At 45.9% G+C, this 16,951-nt stretch overlaps 1 protein-coding gene across 3 annotated transcripts; it reads right to left on the bottom strand.

Annotated features, from left to right (window-relative positions):
• Positions 1-512: 512 nt before the first annotated feature.
• On the bottom strand, positions 513-16,870 carry Fcgr2b (Fc gamma receptor IIb). 3 transcript variants are annotated; one of them, XM_057769416.1, is made up of 8 exons: positions 16,702-16,870; positions 11,468-11,488; positions 9,432-9,689; positions 7,749-8,003; positions 6,985-7,113; positions 4,780-4,920; positions 2,875-2,912; positions 513-2,777 (listed from the first exon to the last, which is right to left on the bottom strand). In XM_057769416.1, exons 1-8 carry the CDS (start codon positions 16,802-16,804, stop codon positions 2,691-2,693), a joined length of 1,032 nt encoding a protein of 343 aa, XP_057625399.1. In that variant the 5' UTR covers positions 16,805-16,870; the 3' UTR covers positions 513-2,690. The 3 variants fall into 3 exon arrangements, with proteins under 3 accessions (XP_057625399.1, XP_057625400.1, XP_057625401.1); XM_057769417.1 differs by having other exon boundaries at positions 4,864-4,920; XM_057769418.1 differs by lacking the exon at positions 4,780-4,920.
• Positions 16,871-16,951: the final 81 nt, after the last annotated feature.

Genomic DNA, 16,951 nt, shown 5'->3' with positions numbered 1-16,951 from the left:
ATTTCCAAGTGTATTTAAATTCAGATCTTTTCTAAAATGTTTAAGAATTTTGGATTAATTTAGTAAGGTTTCAAGGAAAGGTAATAAGTAGACTTTTCTTGAACTCTTGAGATTCAGAAAGCCTTCTCTGAGTTGCTATGACAAAATCCCACAGACTTGGGTAATTCCTTATTAGCATGTGGTTCTGGAGGCTGAGAAGTTCAAATCTGGGGGACCAGAATTTTTGCTGTATCATTCTATGGGCTAAGAAGGGGGAGAGTGGGGAAGGAAGAGAAGAAGGACAGAGCCGAAACGGCACCAAATTCACCTCTTAATAAGGACTCCACACGGGCTAATCACCTCCGACCAGATACCACCTCCCAACCCTGTTGCATTGGCGGGTATGTTTCCAATACATGATTCCAAGGGAACAAATCTAAGCCACAGTATTAAGAACATCAAATAACACCTGGGGCAATAGCTCAGTGGTAGAGCAATTAACCAGCATTCAAGAATATCAAATAACCCGGAAATCATGAGAGGAAAAATTTATTTATGAATTGATTCAACCATCTGTTTCATTGTCTTAGTCTCTGGAGTGCATTAGTGAATAACAAAAACAGGACCGTATTATGCTTACATTTTAGTGTACATGAGAATATATAAACAAGAAGATACATAGTTACCCACACTGTACCACGGAGAAAGTAAAAACAAAGTAATAGCAGTGGTTAGGAGAGGCCTTGCTAAAGAGGATGTGAAAAAGAACTCACTAGATTCATGGGGCATGCAAGGCTTTACTTAAAGGTACAAATTAGGCATACAAGAGCTTCTCGACGCATTCTCCCTGGTGTCAAATGACCTTATTTGTTTCATGTGTTTGGACTGAACCACTAAGATCCATGTAAGGTGTCTTCGTTATCAGGGATTTCAAAGCAGAAATTATGGAGAGAGTTTCGGTTTCTCTGTGTAGCCCTGGCTGTCCTGGAAGTCTCTTTATGAACCAGGCTGGCGTCAAACTCACAGAGATCCACCTGTCTCTGCCTCCAGAGTGCTGGGATTAAAGATGTCCACCACTGTCCAAGAGAGGGTTGTTATTATTATTATGTGTGTCTGTTGGATGCACACACATGGGAGTGTGATTATGTGCGGTGGGCAGAGGTTCAAGGAAACCATTGGACATTCTGCTTTCTCTCTTTCTCTCTCTTCTTAGTCCTTTGAGACAGGGTCTTTTAGTGAGCCTGGAGCCAGCCTGACATCCAAGCAAGCCCCAGCCATTTTTCTTGTTGAACAAAATAAGTCAACAACATAATCATGTGTAAAGTGCGGTCCCATACATAGGCTTTCTAAAACTCTAATATGTTAATATACATACAAAAAAATCCAAATGTGCATAAAACCTGCAACAGTGGTTACTCATGATTGAAGAGAGATAGAACAAGAACAAATTTAAGGGGAATGAGGACAACAGAGAACTTCTGCTTTTTTCTTTTATACCTCTGTGCTCTGAACTTATGTGGTTACAGCATGCTTAAATTTCTACCTAAGTGATCTTGTGAACATACAAAAACATACAATGTGATCCAATTTTTAAAATACATATACCAGCTCTGGGTGGTGGCATATGCCTTCCAGCAGTTAGGAGGTAGAAGCAGGAGGATCAGGAGTTCAAGGTCATTGATTTGAAGTTTAACTTCCGGAGGACTTGTGTTAACAAAACAGAGTGATTACTCTCTCGTCACAGTCACCGGAAGAAACACTCAGCCTCTGCTCCGGCTCCCTCCCATCCATTGCTACCAGGCCAGGCATGGTGGGTGGTGAACGCCTGTTTGTCATTGTGGAGCTCTGAAGGCAGCAGGAGGATGACAGTTTGAGGAAGATCAACTAACTGAAGGGGGCAGGGCACCATCTATGCAACTGTGAAAAAGCTGTCATCTGTGCTAAGACCGCTGTTTAAAGGTCACCCACACACCTGCAAGGAACCACCGACACCCCTCGAAGGAACCCCTCATCAATGTTCCCATAAGTAAGCCAAATAAACTCATTGGCACACCAAACTAGACTTGGGTATAATCATTACTTTGGCTTGTCATGAGCGCCTTTATGCTGAGATGCTTACAGATCTCCAGGAGAAACTAACCCCTCTCCCCATGATTATTCTCACAGAAGACCAACAAATCCCAGAGATCTCAGTCTACACTCCAATCACCTCAACCTTGAAAAAGTAAATAGGATGTTATTTTTACAGTATTTTAGAATAAAAGTGCATGTGATCTTTATAGAAAAATAAGAAAGAAGATTAAAATCCCTTATAATTCCATCATCCTGAAGCATGACTTTTGATATGTTGGTACAACCCAATTATATCATTGCTGAGATCATGTATCCTAATGTAAGAGTTCTCATGTAGCCTGTAGTATAAGCAGTTGCCATGGTGCAGTAATCTGTTAATGACAGTAATTTGACTAATTTTATTGACCGTGTGAATCTATGGCAGAAGAGTCTTGAGTTGGGAAGCGGTAAGTCATAGAAGTTATTAGTACAATCAGCCACTGGGGACCAGTACCATAGTGTCTGTTGGTTTCAGAACTCACACAGGTGACTGTGCATAGCCTCCTTAATATCTCCAGTGTCCTCTTGACCAGGAGATACTAGATCCTGGCCTTTCCGGAAGGTTTGCTTTTTCCAATCCCAAGTCAAGACAAGGGAGATTAAATGTGTTTCTGGTAATCAGGTTCTGCGTCTTCATCCGGAACTTCAGGATGCTTGAGAAGTGAATAGGTGATTGTATTCTCAACCTAGAGAAAGCAGAAATGAGTCCTGAGAGCTGCAGAGAGGTCTTGAGGAAAGCAGAGGAGCTGGGAGAGGGGAAAGGACCCGCCTGGGCTCACTCACCTCAGTTTTGGCGACTTCTCCGATATCAGGAGTATTGTCTGTGGGCAAAAACAAGTGATCAGCCGGAGCACTGCTGGAAAGGGGGGGCCTGATGCGCTGCTATTGAGGCTGCAAAACCAAAGCTCAAAGCAGAGCCAAGACAAGGCTTGCCAATGCCAACCCAGGCCTTCAGACTATGCAGTGTGGCAGTATAGCCTCCTTCCCTGGACCATCTTGGAGTCCAGCCTTCCCCGTTGGCCATGCTGGCAAAGGGAAACAAACACGTGCCACATTCTTGTCAGACAATTGCTGAATGTTCCCAGCTGCAAACCAGAAGCTTTGGGGCTCTGAGATGTTGGAGAGTGGGGAAATATTCAGATCAGAGTGAAATCGAGTCCAGATTAGAAATGAATGGCTTTTTCTCTACCGGACAAATGTAGTTCATTCTTGTGGAAGCGTTGAAGAACCATTAAAAAGAATGAAAAAACTAGAGTAGGAGAAATAAAGGAAAGAAAAGAGAAAGGGAGGCAGGGAGAGAGGGAAGATGGGAAAGAGAAAGATAGAAAAAGACAATATTTCTCTGAAAAATATCCCAAACACCACATTCTCTTAGACTTTTGCCCTAAGTTCCCTTTGCCAGTATGAAATGCAGCGCCAGTGTCTGTGAATCATCATTTTGGGAAGTGGGGAAAAAGGCTGAGACAATGCCTCCTGTCTCTTCCCCCAGCCCCTGCACACAAAGAGCCCTGTTTGCCATGTTCCAAATTCTGCCCCCACAACACGTTCAGAATTCCCCCTTTTAATACACTTCTTAGCAACTGCAGCAGCTAACGATGCCTTTAGGGGAAACCACCAGCTCCAGTACCAGGCTTGCATAAACGGGGTAGGAAATGTGTTCACAGCAGAGCAGACAAAGCCAGGCGAGGGGTGAATCCAGTCACGCTTAGCTTTTTTTTTTAGACCTAGTTTGATCCTAGATGTGGATCCGCACACGGGGCTGAAGGACACAGACCCTGCTCAAAGCAAAGCTAAGGAATGCTCTTTTGCTCAAGCTCTCATATCCGTTGGCTCTGCTCTGAGTCATGCGCCAGTCCCTTGAAGTGGACTCTCCAAGAAAGTCTTTCTCCTGCCTATTGCTGCTGTCATGGAAGCCCCTAGAGAAAACTCCACTTGCCTGTGTGCTTTGTCTTTCACTACAGTCAAAAATCGCCTAAAATACTCCCACTCCTTCTGCATGCTTCCCCCTGTTCCGGGGATGAAAGGTCACAATGGCTTTCTCTTCTCAGATCTATGAGGGTTCCGGGGTCATCTAAACCGCTCACCCACCCACCCGCTTCTTCATGGGGAGTGATCTACTTCAGATTCAGGTGTATGATGGTGGAAGGGTCAGGCCAGTGTTTAATAAACCATAATGAGCGGGCGTCAGAGCCAAGGTGTGCCCACGGAGCGTAACCCATGAGTACTGCTAATCCCCCAGAATTTTCTCAACTCAAATCTCCTCTCAATATGCTACTAAAAGTTGAGTCGTACCAAGCCTACCCTTACTCCTCCACAGGGAAACACACTTGAAAAATTCTCCAGGGTTACCTCAGACCTCTTCCTTTCCTCTAAGGGGTCTCCCTTCTTAATCTCACTGGCCGCCATCACACAGCCCTTAAGCCCTATTCTTTACCAGGTCTGCCACATCTCCCCGGAAAGATCAAATGCCTCTGACGTCCCGCTCTGGAAATGTCTCCAGACTCCTTGCTGGTCTAGAAGTTTAGTCAGAGTTCACTGTCTTTCTCTCCCCCGAACCAAAGTTCCTTTTCTCATCTCTAGTGAGAGCCTCCTTAGGGCCAAGAGCTAGACTCAGAGCTGACCAAGAGATTTGAGTTCCAGCCGTGCTCCCACTGCTCCTCCCTCTCCTGTACTCCCACTGAAACTCACAATAGCTGTTGCTTGCTGACTCCAGTCCACATGGAGGCCCTGGGCTGCCCGGCACTGAACCCTCAGAAGGCACGCTGTACTCACCTAGTTCCTTGGGAAGGGTATCTCCCATTTCCCTGTGATCAGGGTTTCCTGGGAGAGCTAGGAGGGGCATGTAGGAAGTTAGTAGGATTATGGGATGAGTCCTGGATCAAGGAGCAGGGTCAGAACTGAGTGGTCACCAACGCTCCTCCCAGCTTCCCAGTTCCCCTGCTTAGGAACCTCTCCAGTTTATGATGACTAACCCAAGAGAACACCAAGGGATGTCGCAAACCACTCCACTTGCATCTTTTTTCAGGTTTGCCTGGCCATTTTAGAAGCTTAATCTTTTGATTGGGTATAGTAGCCCCGGTTTTTAAAGTGCGATCTTTTGACTGAGCGTACGCCTTTAATCCCAGCATTCGGAAGACAGGGGCAAGAGGATCTCTGTGAGTTTGAGGCCAGCCTGATCTACATAGTGAGTTCCAGAGTGGCTAGGACTACAAACTGAGACCTTTCCTAGAAAAAAAAAAAGTGTAATCTTTCTCTCTGCATCTCTCAATATTTACTTATCACCTGGAACTGAATTCCTATGAATTCCAACTGCAAAGCGTGTTACGAGGTATTAGATATTAATCAGTGGCCGCATTTTCTCCTTCTCAGTGACTTCCATCGGCCACAACATTCCCCATTTCCACAGGTCCTAGAATGCTCTTCCACTTCGCCTAGCTAATGGCTACCCCCAGATTTCACCCTTCTCCACTGTGGTTAACAGCTCACACTTACATGCTCTTTACTGTCTGTTAGGCACCGGTACAAAGGGTTCAGATCCACTCACTGTCATAACACTCCTGTAAGGTGGGTCCCACAGTGTTCTTCATTTTTCAGACTAGTAAACTGAGCACAGAGGTTGAGTAATTTACTCGACATTGAATATTTGCTGAGCTGTGAGCTGAGATTTGAACCACAGCAATCTGGTCCCACTGTGTGTATTTCAATCACTATCCGGGCTCCTCAAGGAAGTCTTCTCCAACTGGCCCAGCCAGGCTGCCTGCCACAGTTTGTTAAATTGTGTTTAATGTGTCTTAAACACATTAAAATCTCATGTGTTAAATGCTTGGTCACCAGGTGGAATAACTGGGAGGAAGTGGAAACTTTGAAATCATGTATAGAGTGGGTAGTCTTAGGTCATCAGGACATGCTCTTGAAGATTGTGGCATCTTCCATCTCTTCCTTCATCACTTTGCTTACTGGCCATAAGGCGAGCCGCTTTGCCCCACTGTGCACTTCCTCTATAGGCCCAAAGCAATCGGGCCAATATGGATCGAGTCCTACAAAAGTGTGTTAAAAATAAACCTTTTTGTTTATTGACTTATTTGCTTAAATATTTTGAGATAGGATTTTGAACTTGTGATCCTCCTTGGCCTCCTGAATGCTGACATGTATTTACCATTGTGCCCAGGAACTATTTCTCTTCATGGGTGGATTATCTGAAGGACATTGTTACAGTGACAGAAAGCTGATAAACTCATGGGGTTATGAAATCTTCCCTTTGTAAAGTTTTACACAGGATCTTGCTGTGTAGCACAGGCTGGCTTCAGACTCATCCTTCAGCCCAGACTGGCTTCAGAGTCTTTGAAAAAAAAAAATTATTTCTTGTTGTATGTGGTATACACTCTAGCATATCCATGATGGTCAGAGGATACTTTTTTCGAATCAGTTTCTCTCTTCCCACCTTAACTTGGGTACCATAAACTGACTGAACTAAGATCACAGGGCTTGTATTGCAAATACCTGTACTGACTGAGCCATCTCACTAGGTGTGGCTTCAGCCTCTCCTCCCTTCTATCTTACCATCCTGGGGTCACAGAATGTGCTGCGACCTCCAGTGCCTAATCACACTTCTATCGTCTCATTGCTCTAACCCCTCTTGTAAGCATCCCCTTGCACCTCTGTCTGCTTCACAATGCTGAGAACTAGCTGAGGGCAGAAAGGGAACGGAACACCTCCATTGTCCAGCACAGGGTGTGGTAAATCACCAAGCTTGTTCAAGTCTGGTTTAACAGATGAATTTGTAAGCAGATGAATGAATATGATGGCACTATATCAAAAGCAAATAAGTCTCTAAGCCCTAGCTAGCCCCAGCTAAGTAGGAACTGATAAGAGGGTTCAGAGAGAGCCACTTACCTGGAGCCTTTTTTTGCTTGACGTAGATCAAGGATACCAGGATAATAACAAGGGTTGCTACAGCAATTCCAGTGACAGCAGCTACAATTGTCAAGACCGGTACAGAGCTGCTGCTGCTGGATCTGGGTGCTGGAAAAGACAGAGGGGGTGCAAGGTAGTAAGTTCTCTCTGTGTATCCACCCTTCCTCCAACGCTATGCCCAACGTCTGTCACCTAGAGTTGCTGTGTCCGGGTCACCTCAGAGGTGTAACACATCATCCTGAAACCTCATCTACATAGGTTTCTCTGCACAGACTTTTGCCTCTCCAATAACCGAGTGCTTCCAGCAAATTAATGAGGGCACACTGGCGAAGATGTAGGAGCAGAGGGGACCAGCCCAGAGGCAGTCTGAAGCCTCCCCCAGTTGGCGGCACCACCACTGTCTAGAACATGTCGGGCCTTAGAGAATGAATGACTATTAAATGAGATACAAGAAGTTACACTTCAGCTCTTAGGGATGTCTAGGGTCGCAGAGAACCCATGCACCAATGACAGGGCTCTGTTTCTCTGCTGCCCCGCAGTCCTGCCACCCGCCACCCTCAAGAGAGGAGCTCTGGGCTGAACCCACTTGCCCTCACCTGGCAGGGCCTTCACTGCTCTCCTCTTTGCCTCCCAACCCAGTTTTGCTGTTGTGACATTCCTAGAGCTCCACGTGGGACTATACAACTTTAGCCTTTGTCCGTCTCCTCCTCTCCCTTTCCAACATCCTGACAGAGGCCCCGTACCTTGGACAGTGATGGTCACAGACCTCGACTTGTGTTTTCCCTTTCCTAGGTATCCTGTGCAGTGGTAATCACCGCTGTGGCTGTGATTTGCTTTGGAGATGGAGAAGTTGCCGTTGGACTGACGATATTTTATAGATTTTCCATTCTGGTATAATGTGATCTTGTTCAGGGGTTTGCTCTTCCAGCTATGGCACCTCAAGATGATGGTTTCCCCTTCCTCAAACACCAATTGAGGGGTCTGGAGCAGCAGCCAGTCTGAGCAACACAGAAAGACCATCGGACTCAGAGGGCCTGGGCTCAGCTCTGAGACCCAGTCTGAGCAACACAGAAAGACCATCAGACACAGGGGGCCTGGGCTCAGCTCTGAGACCCAGTCTGAGTGACACAGAAAGACCATCGGACTCAGAGGGCCTGGGTTCAGTCCTGAGACACAGGTCACCCTTCCTGGTGGGATATGATCTGCTAAGGGCGAGGGAGCTTTAGTTTGACATCAGACAGTCTTGATCTCTAATACTAGCTCCACTCATTCACAAGCTCTTTAGTCTTGGGCAAGTCATTGAATTCTTCTGGGCCTCAATTTCCTCATCTGTGAAATGGGCATTGTCAGATTTTGCAGCTACAATAGTTCTTGGTGCATAATAGTCTCCTTCCTCTTCTGAGAGAAGGCAGCTATGACCCTGTCCTGTCAGGAAGAATACAAGAGATGGAGATACAGGAAAGAGGAAGGAACCCAGCCTGACGGGCGTGAAGAGAATACGACAGAGCCTTCCCTTTGGGAACTTCTGAAGCCCCCCCCGCAAAAAAAAAAAAGGTTGGTTTCCTTGATAAATAGAAACAGGTGTGGACCTACAGTCCAGCAGGGCCAGAGGAAAGTCGTTAGCTTGCTGTGCACATGCTGGTGAGAGGAAGGCTCTAAGACGGACAGCGACAGTAGTCTACAATGCAGTCTCGCGGTGGCCTTTCTGTGGAGAAAATCTACTTTTTGCCAGGAGTCTTATAAAATCGTTGATCTGCCCAGAAAAGATTTAATAAGCCCTGCCCTGTTCCGGGTACTGCAAATATGGAAATGGATGAGACACGGCTTTTCACCTCATGTGTCCACAAGCTGCTGGAAGAAAAAGAAAGACAAGGACACCCAGGACTGTGAAGGAAAGGGATCAGAAAAATATCCATGCTCTCCAGAACCTCGGGGAGGAGACATTAGCCTTCTCGGCTAAGCAGAGGAGAAAGCTGAACTCAAAGTTAAATAAATAACCATATTTGTATAGACGACTCTTTCCACAGCCTGGGTTCAGTTGTGGGCTAATGGCATTTTTCTGAGTGTCGTGTAACAGCAAGGTTTCTATGAAATAGGGACTTCCTTTTTCTGTCTTATTCAGCTGTCTGTCTTTGTCCATGAACCTCTGTTGCTCAATCAGGACTACCACAAAAAAAACAGCTATTCACACATGCTGAGGAATTTCTCAGGAATTCACAAGCCCTCCATGTGCGGACCAAGCACAAGGGAGGGTAAACAGGGAAATGAGTAGACAAAAGTCCTCCAAACAACTCTTAGTGATGCTTCCCAGAAACCAGGCCACCCCTTTTTCTGCAAACCTTGCAGTAAGCAGATCCACCCCACGCCACTCCATCCCACCCCCAACTTCCTGGTATCCCAGCTCCTTCCTGGGCCCATCTACTAACCGGCAATCACTTCCAGTTGTACAGGGTCACTGAGGATGTTCTGCTCCAGTCTGCACTGATATTCTCCACTGTCATTGACTGTGGCTTTAAACGTGTAGTTGGGCCGGACCTGGCTCCAGAGAGAGCTCCCATTGTGGAGCCACTGGGTCGAATAGTTCCCGGGGTTGTGGGTCCCTTCGCACTTCAATGTCACACTGTCTTCCTTGAGCACCTGGATCCATGGGGGCTCAAGTTTCACCACGGCCTTCGGGAGATCCGCTGAATTTTGGAGAGAGAAGGCAACATGAGGCAAGGGAGCCCCAAGAGCCTAAGCAGGCCCCGAGTCTCGGGTGAAAAGGCACCCGTATTCCTACTGAGTGAACCAAGGGTGGGATCCCGTACAGAAAACTTCTTCCTCGAAATTCTTCTACTCATTCTGTCCCACAAGCCCAGAGAACTCACAGGGAATGTAACTGACTCTCAGCAGGGTGGAGCAAGGGAGAAGGCTGGAGAGGGCCGCCAACTTTCAAACCGGACTTGGGTGCCTGTTTAACACATGAAAGCGTACCTGCCGGCCAGGGTTTCCTGGCATCCCTCAATCCCTACCTAATGTAGGATAGGATATGGCTGTCATATCCGGCTCCCTCCCTGAACTCTCCAACCCAAGTCCTGGGCTGCCCTCCCCCCAGAGGGTCTTCCCTGTATAATAAGACAAGTCCTGACTGCCCTCCCCCCAGGGGGTCTTCCCTGTATAATAAGACAAGTCCTGACATCCGTGCAAAGTAGAGGACTTGTCAACACATGGGACAGTCTAGACGGACAGTAGTTTTCTATGTGCTTGAATCTTATTCGGGGGGGGGGGGTGAAGTTGGCGGCTTTCTTTCTTTCTTTCTTCCTTTCTTTCTTTTATTTTTTTGTTTGTTTTGCTTTGTTTTTGCAACAGGGTTTCTCTATGTAGCCCTGGCTGTCCTGGAACTTGCTCTATAGACCAGAATGGTCTAGTACTCAGAAATCTACCTATGTCTACCTCCAGAACACTAGGATTAAAGGCATGCACTGCCACACACAACTGTTTTTGTGTGCGATTTTGTTTGATTTTAAAAAGTCTTTGATACATATAACGATGTATTAATGTATGGTGCTTCAGTACACGCACATAATGTGTAATGGGCGGAGTTATTTGGATGTCTATGACCTCACACATTGAATGTTCAAATCCTCTATTCGAGCTACTGTGAAATTTACAATTAATTGTCACCCATAATTACTCTTCGTGGTGCTTTGAGTGAAAATAGCCTCCATGAATAGGAATGGCAGTATTAGGAGGTGTGGCCTTGTTGGAATAGGTGTGGCCTTATTAGAGAAAGTGTGTCACTGGGGGTGGGCTTTGAGGTTTCCGATGCTCAAGCCAGGCCCACTGTCTTTCTCTCTTCCTGCTGCCTGCTAATTCAGATGTAGAACTCTCTGCTACCTCTCAGGCACCGTGTCTGCCTGCTTGCCACCATGTTTCCCACCATGATGATAATCTGAACTGTAAGCCAGCTCCAGTTAAATATTTTCCTTTATAACAGTTGCCATGGTTACGGTGTCTCTTCACAGCCACAGGAACCCTAACTAAGACAGCCTTCTTGCTATAGCACATTAGAATTTGCTCCTCACATCTAATTCTACCTCTGTACCCTTTAACTATCTTGTCTCCATCCTTACCCTCTCCTCCACCCTTCCCAAGCTCTGGTCATTTACTCTCTGCTTCTTTGAGATCAACGTTTCAGACTCTCGATTTGACCTCTCATTGTTTGAGATAATTGGTCACTTCTCACTATAACAGAACCAGAAGAATTGCTATACTAGCGAGCCATGCTTTTTGACCACTTGTCTCCCCAGACAGAGGGAAGGAGGAGAAGGGCAGGAAGTCTTCTGGGAACAATAGCCTTTTCCTGGTCCTGACCCGGTCCTGAGCTTGGTTGTTGGCACATTCTGAGCACTTCCGGGCAGATCATTGGGGGAAGAGGGAGGTGACACGTAGGACAGTGATAAGGTATGAAAAGAGGACTCACCATGTGTCCCAGCAACAAGATCTGTAAGAAAGGAAGCAAACATCAACCAGGGTCTGGACTTCCACACTGAGACATGCCTACCCAGACCCAGAGGCCCTTTCACCCCCATAGCCCAACCTTCACGTCAAGACCTTCCCCTGAGATTGCCTAAATGAAATACACTTTCAGAAATATTTGAGTTCTGACCCCAAGTAACATCTGTGCTGTGACAGTTTCATTAGGCCGAACACTTTGACTGTCAAAGTTTACATGTGATTTGTATTTCAGTAGACTTTGCCAAGGTCCATCCTGAGAGCAGGGTTTTTCTTTTGTGGGGAGGGACTACAGATCACACAGGTAGTCCATAATCCTTAGGGGAAAGAGAAAATATACATGACAAACTATTATCACCTTAGCACATGTGTCCTTAGAATGTCCCCATGGACATATATGTAAGTGTGTGTGTGCGCGTGCGGGCGCATGCATAATGTTTGCGTACAGATGAACAGCAAATGAGACCATACCAGAAAAGTGTTCTCCGGCCTGGTCTTTCACTAAGCAATACGAGATCTAGTAGCTGAGTCTGTTCTATGTTGTCATTTTTAACACCTGTGCCCTATCCTACAATTTGATTTTCCTGTATTTTATCTCACATCCCTATTGCTTAACATTTGGTCTTCCAGTTTTTGCTGATAGGCAAATTTGATAGGAGGAAGAAACAACAGAAGGACACCATGGGGCCGGAGAGATGTCTCAGTATTTAAGAACACAGGCTGCTTTCCCAGAGGACCTGGGTTAGATTTCTAGCACCCATATGGTGGTCACAACCATCCAACTCCAGTTCTAGGGGCTCTGGCATCCTCTTCTGGTCTCCCTGGGCATCAGGCACACGTGTGGTGCACAGTCATACATGTAGCAAAATACTCATTCACAAAAATTAAACTAAAAGAAAAGAACACTAGATTTGTAGCTTCCTTTGGGGGCCGATGGAATGACCCACGGAGACAGAAATGGCTTCTCAAGTAGAAGCTGAGCTTGGAACGGGAATGCTGAATGGGAGGATGGAGCTCTATGCACGGCTGTTGGGTATAATAGTGAAGCAGGTCCTGCGATAACTAGAGCCCAATGTGTGTGCTGTGTGTGGGTAGATCTATGCACCCGTCCATGGCGGGAGTTTTTGCTTGCACTTGTGCTGAAAACGTCACGCGCCTCCCAAGTTTGAATCCTTTCAGAGATAAAAGTGTGAAAATGAGTGCCGAGGAGGGGATGCTGCAAGGGGAGTGATGCTCTGGCAGCTCAGAAAACGGAATTCTCATCCCCGTACCGCCGCATCTCAGTATGTACACACAACCAATCCGTCCTTTTGTAACCCCAGAAAGTGCACTGACCATCTCCTGCCCTGCCATTCATCCTGAGTGCACCTAAAGGAAAAGATATAAGTCCTGGATCCCCACTGAAGCCAACGGTCTGATGATAAGACTAAACATGTGTGCAACATAATACTTAAAAGACTTTTTGGTTTTGACACAATCTCATTATGTAACCCTGATAGACCTAGAAAGTGCTATGGAGACTAGCCTGTTCTTGTACTCACAGAGATCTATCTACCCAGTTCTGCTTTCCTAGTGTTACCCCACTGCATCTTATAAAAGAGATGCTCTCAATGCCTTTAGAAGAACATAGACAAATGTTATGAAGATTCAGAGGAGGAAGAGAGTATAGGTCTTTGATTTTGGCAAGATTTTGCCTAGGCAGGAATGTGGGAGAGTGGTGTTCGACACGAAGCTTCAAGTAGTCTGTGACTGTGACAGACAGAAAGGGAATATTCCCTAAGAAAGATGTTGAGATATTTGTCAACATGCTCAGCAAGTTGCAGACCCTCAGTAATGAGAGTCAAAGCTGAAGATAGAAGTAGATGCCACATTCCGGAGGACCGTTGTTGCCAAATGAAGTGAGTGGCAGCGAGTCAGAGCGCACGGAATCATGCCATGACTTTATCATGGTGGTGGTTAGTCTTCATTGTCAACTTGACTAGATTTAGAATCACCATGGAGACACGTTTAATTGTGTCAAAAAGGGTATTTCTGGAAAGGTTTAACATAAGTGCTAAAACCCACCCTGAATATAAGTGTGGTTTAGTAGGTCCAGTAGGCTGTGGTCCCAGCCTGAATAAACAAGAGGAGGAAGCTAGCTGTGTACTAACACTCATCTCTCTCCTGACTGCTTCCTGACTGCAGGTGTGAGGTGGCCAGCCCAGGTTCCTGTCACCTTCCCACCACAATCTATGCCAAAATAAACTCTTCCTTAAGTTGCTTTTGCCTGGTGTTTTGTCAAAGTAATGAGAAAAGTAATTAAACACAACTAATGAACCTAATAAACCTTGCAGAGGTAACTTTACTTCTCTCTACTTTGATCCACTTTCTTATAAGTGGAAATTTATAAATTTATGGCAATGCCCATGCCATAAACTGTTGTAAGGATTAAGTGATACTGCAGACACAGCATCTGTGTGGTGCCAAAGGCACCATGTGAGAACCTTTAAAATGATCGTAAACAAACTTCCGAAGTTTGATGTTTAGTTCAGTAAACAATGAGAAGTTCACATTGGGGCTGAAAGTGCTGTGTCAGACTAATTGGGACAGAGGAAGTGCAAGAGATTAGCAAGAAAAAGACGGTGATCTAGAATGCATGTTAATGGCTGTGCAACATCTGGCTTCTTCATCCCTTGTCTTTCTCATGTGTAGAGATCCTGCTCTCATATAGATTAGCCACACAGGCCCATGTTACACCTCAAGGCCTTGTGATTATCACTCCCAGCCACACCAACTTCAAAACCACAAAATCAAATGTTCCAGGCTTCAGTCACAACAATAAACCTCCTCCTTTTTCCTCCCATTTGCCCAAGTACAGCCTCTATAGTCGCCCGACCACAACTTTTATCTCACCACAATCTACCTCTAAGTCCACCCCCAACACACACCTCTAGCTTAGAGTACCTGTTTCATCATTACCTCACCTCATTGCAAATCCCTTTATCTTCTTGTTGCTGTTGTTGGAGCCCAAGCTGGCTTCACACTTGTCAGGTAGCCCATGTTGGTCTTGAACTCTAGTCCTTCCTGCTTCTACTTCCCAAATACCATGAATGGATCCCCTTATTTACCCTTTTGACTCTATCAAAAGCATCAATATTCCCCCATGACTTTGCTTCTTCATCTGCATTGATAATAGGAAGTAAAGAAGCCCCACATGCGAGAAAAACCTAAGAGGCAAGACTGAGAAAAATTAGCATTTAATAAAGCATGAAGTTGATAAATGTGCTTGAGCAGGGGAAAGGTGGCATTGCTCATGCAATTAGAAATATTAGAAAGATAAGAAAATTTGTAAGGAGATGATGCTGTTAGATTTTGAATATAGTGTTGTTTCTAAGCTGACAAATCTACTTATAGATGTCTCATCAACAGGCAGGGAAATTAAAGTCTACAGAGGAAGAAAGGACAAATAAATGACATAGAAGTAATAACTGAAAATCCTGAGTGTGAGAGATTAGCAAGGAGGCTAGTACAGTGCATGAAAAGGAGAAAAAACCAGATATGTGGAAGGGAGAAGCCATCATTTATATGTTCATTCTATAGTCAACATACATGAAAACTATGCTCTTGTCCAATGCAGTCATTAGGAGGAAGATGAATATCTTGTACTTTAGGTCAGAAAAACTGCCTGTTCTGTTCTCTGACATGTCTCCAAATCTAGTCTCTGGCACAAAGAACTTAGAAGAATGAACTGAAGCACAGGTAGTAAAAGGCAAGCATAGTATCCACACTGCTGGCAGAGGAAGATCCCTTGTGGATGAAAGGGGATCATGACGAGCAGGTACTAGAGCCTTATCTGGAGTCAAAGGGCCAGCCCTGAAGACACTTAGAAAGCACCAAGCCTTCCCATAGCTGTCCTGGAAGATTCCAGAACTACACAGGGTCAAAGGTGAAAGCAAGCAAGACACAGTCAGAGGGTGTTATAGTATTGAATCAAGGGATAAAATCCTAAGTGTGGAGGCCCAGAAAACAATGGGGAAAAAATAGACATTCAGCAAAAGAAAATGGAAGAAAATGTCATTCTTGGGAGTCTTCACCAGGTGATTGATGGCTGTACAGCACAAATAGAAAGGCATATGCATCTCTAAGACTGACCCTTCCCATGTGAAAACTGAGCTATCTGGTGTCACTCTAATATACCTACTTGTGGGCAAATAGTCTCTCTTCCATACCGCTCTCCCTGGTAGCCAAGTCCCACCCAGCACTGACAGCTAAGGTCCCTCAGGGATGACCAGATTTCACTATGAGTCATAGCATGTCACATAGCATGACCAGGGGGTGGGATGGCTGTATGCTCTCCTCTCAGAGGTGTGGGTAGAAACCCCAGAACTGAGCTTAGAAGACAGTCCCTCAACAGGACTCCATTACTGTACTTCACCCAGACTCTTCTAATCAACCAGATCCATCGCTTTCTTCCCTCTGGCCCACAGGTGAGACCAGGACCAGGAATCTTCCTCTGTCTCAGTCTAAGACCCCCCAACCCTGACTTTCTTACTGTGCAGAAGCCAAGCCCAAGCCCCATGGTCTATGCAGTGAAGGAGGCAGGAGATATTTCTCTGGCCCCATAACTGACAACTCCAACTTGCCCAGATTTGGAATGATCTGAACCTAAAATCCCAGAACAGCCCAGACCTTCTTGTGCCTGCCCTTATATATAAAGGTGGGAGGGGTCCTTCTGGTGGATAGAGAGGCTTCATAGGCACAGAGAACATCCATTGCCACCCCCTCAGATGCATCTTAGTGCTCCCTCCCAACTCTTGTCTAAAGCAGCACAAGACATCTTGCCTGGATTTGGTCCTGTGTGAATCACAAATTCAAAGGGAAACTGGCTGATTAATAAATTTATCACTCAAGTCTAGGGCACTAGACTTCCCTTAGAGAAGGTTCTGGTGGGGAGGGTGCATCAGGAACCTGAGTACCAAGTGACAGTGGGTTCCAATGGGAAAGGGTTAGTGCAACAGGGACCTGAGTACCAAATGACAGGAAAACAAGCAACAACAAAAACTCCTGCCAGCTTTGATTTTTAAAGCACAGCCAGGCTGTTACAGCCTAGTTCTTAGCCTACTACCTACCGACATGCTTCCTGTGCTATGTCCATCCCTGCACAAGTCCAACCCCAGCCCAGGTGTCCTTGCCCCTGCTTCCCTTCTGGAGGTTCTGACTTACTTAGAACAGCTGCCCACAGTAGCACTTGGCACAAAGTCTGGGAGAGCATACAGGCAGGCCAGTTGCTCTCCGGGAGGAAAGGTAGGAATGACGGGATTCTCATCGTTCCTGGAGCGAGTCAGCTGCAGGCACAGGCTTCTCTCCAACCCTGGCAGACTGTAGCCAGAGAACAAATTCTGGAGTCCAAATGAGGAAGTAGAAAGAAACGGTCTGTTTAATCATTGGCTCCTCCCCTTCCACCCTCTTTCCT

Source organism: Chionomys nivalis, chromosome 5 (genome assembly GCF_950005125.1).
Source record: "Chionomys nivalis chromosome 5, mChiNiv1.1, whole genome shotgun sequence".
NCBI lineage: Eukaryota > Metazoa > Chordata > Mammalia > Rodentia > Cricetidae > Chionomys > Chionomys nivalis.
Note: the sequence above shows the minus strand (reverse complement) of the source record. Positions and strands in the feature narration are given on the sequence as shown.

What these genes read in the sequence shown, in the direction of transcription:
- Fcgr2b (XM_057769416.1), bottom strand. Translation starts at nt 16,804, where the DNA reads ATGAGAATCCCGTCATTCCTACCTTTCCTCCCGGAGAGCAACTGGCCT. An exon ending in CAAGCAAAAAAAGGCTCCAG is followed by an intron (nt 4,921 to 6,984) that starts GTAAGTGGCTCT and finishes TGCCCCTCCTAG; the next exon opens with CTCTCCCAGGAAACCCTGAT. An exon ending in GTCAGCAAGCAACAGCTATT is followed by an intron (nt 2,913 to 4,779) that starts GTGAGTTTCAGT and finishes TTTTGCCCACAG; the next exon opens with ACAATACTCCTGATATCGGA.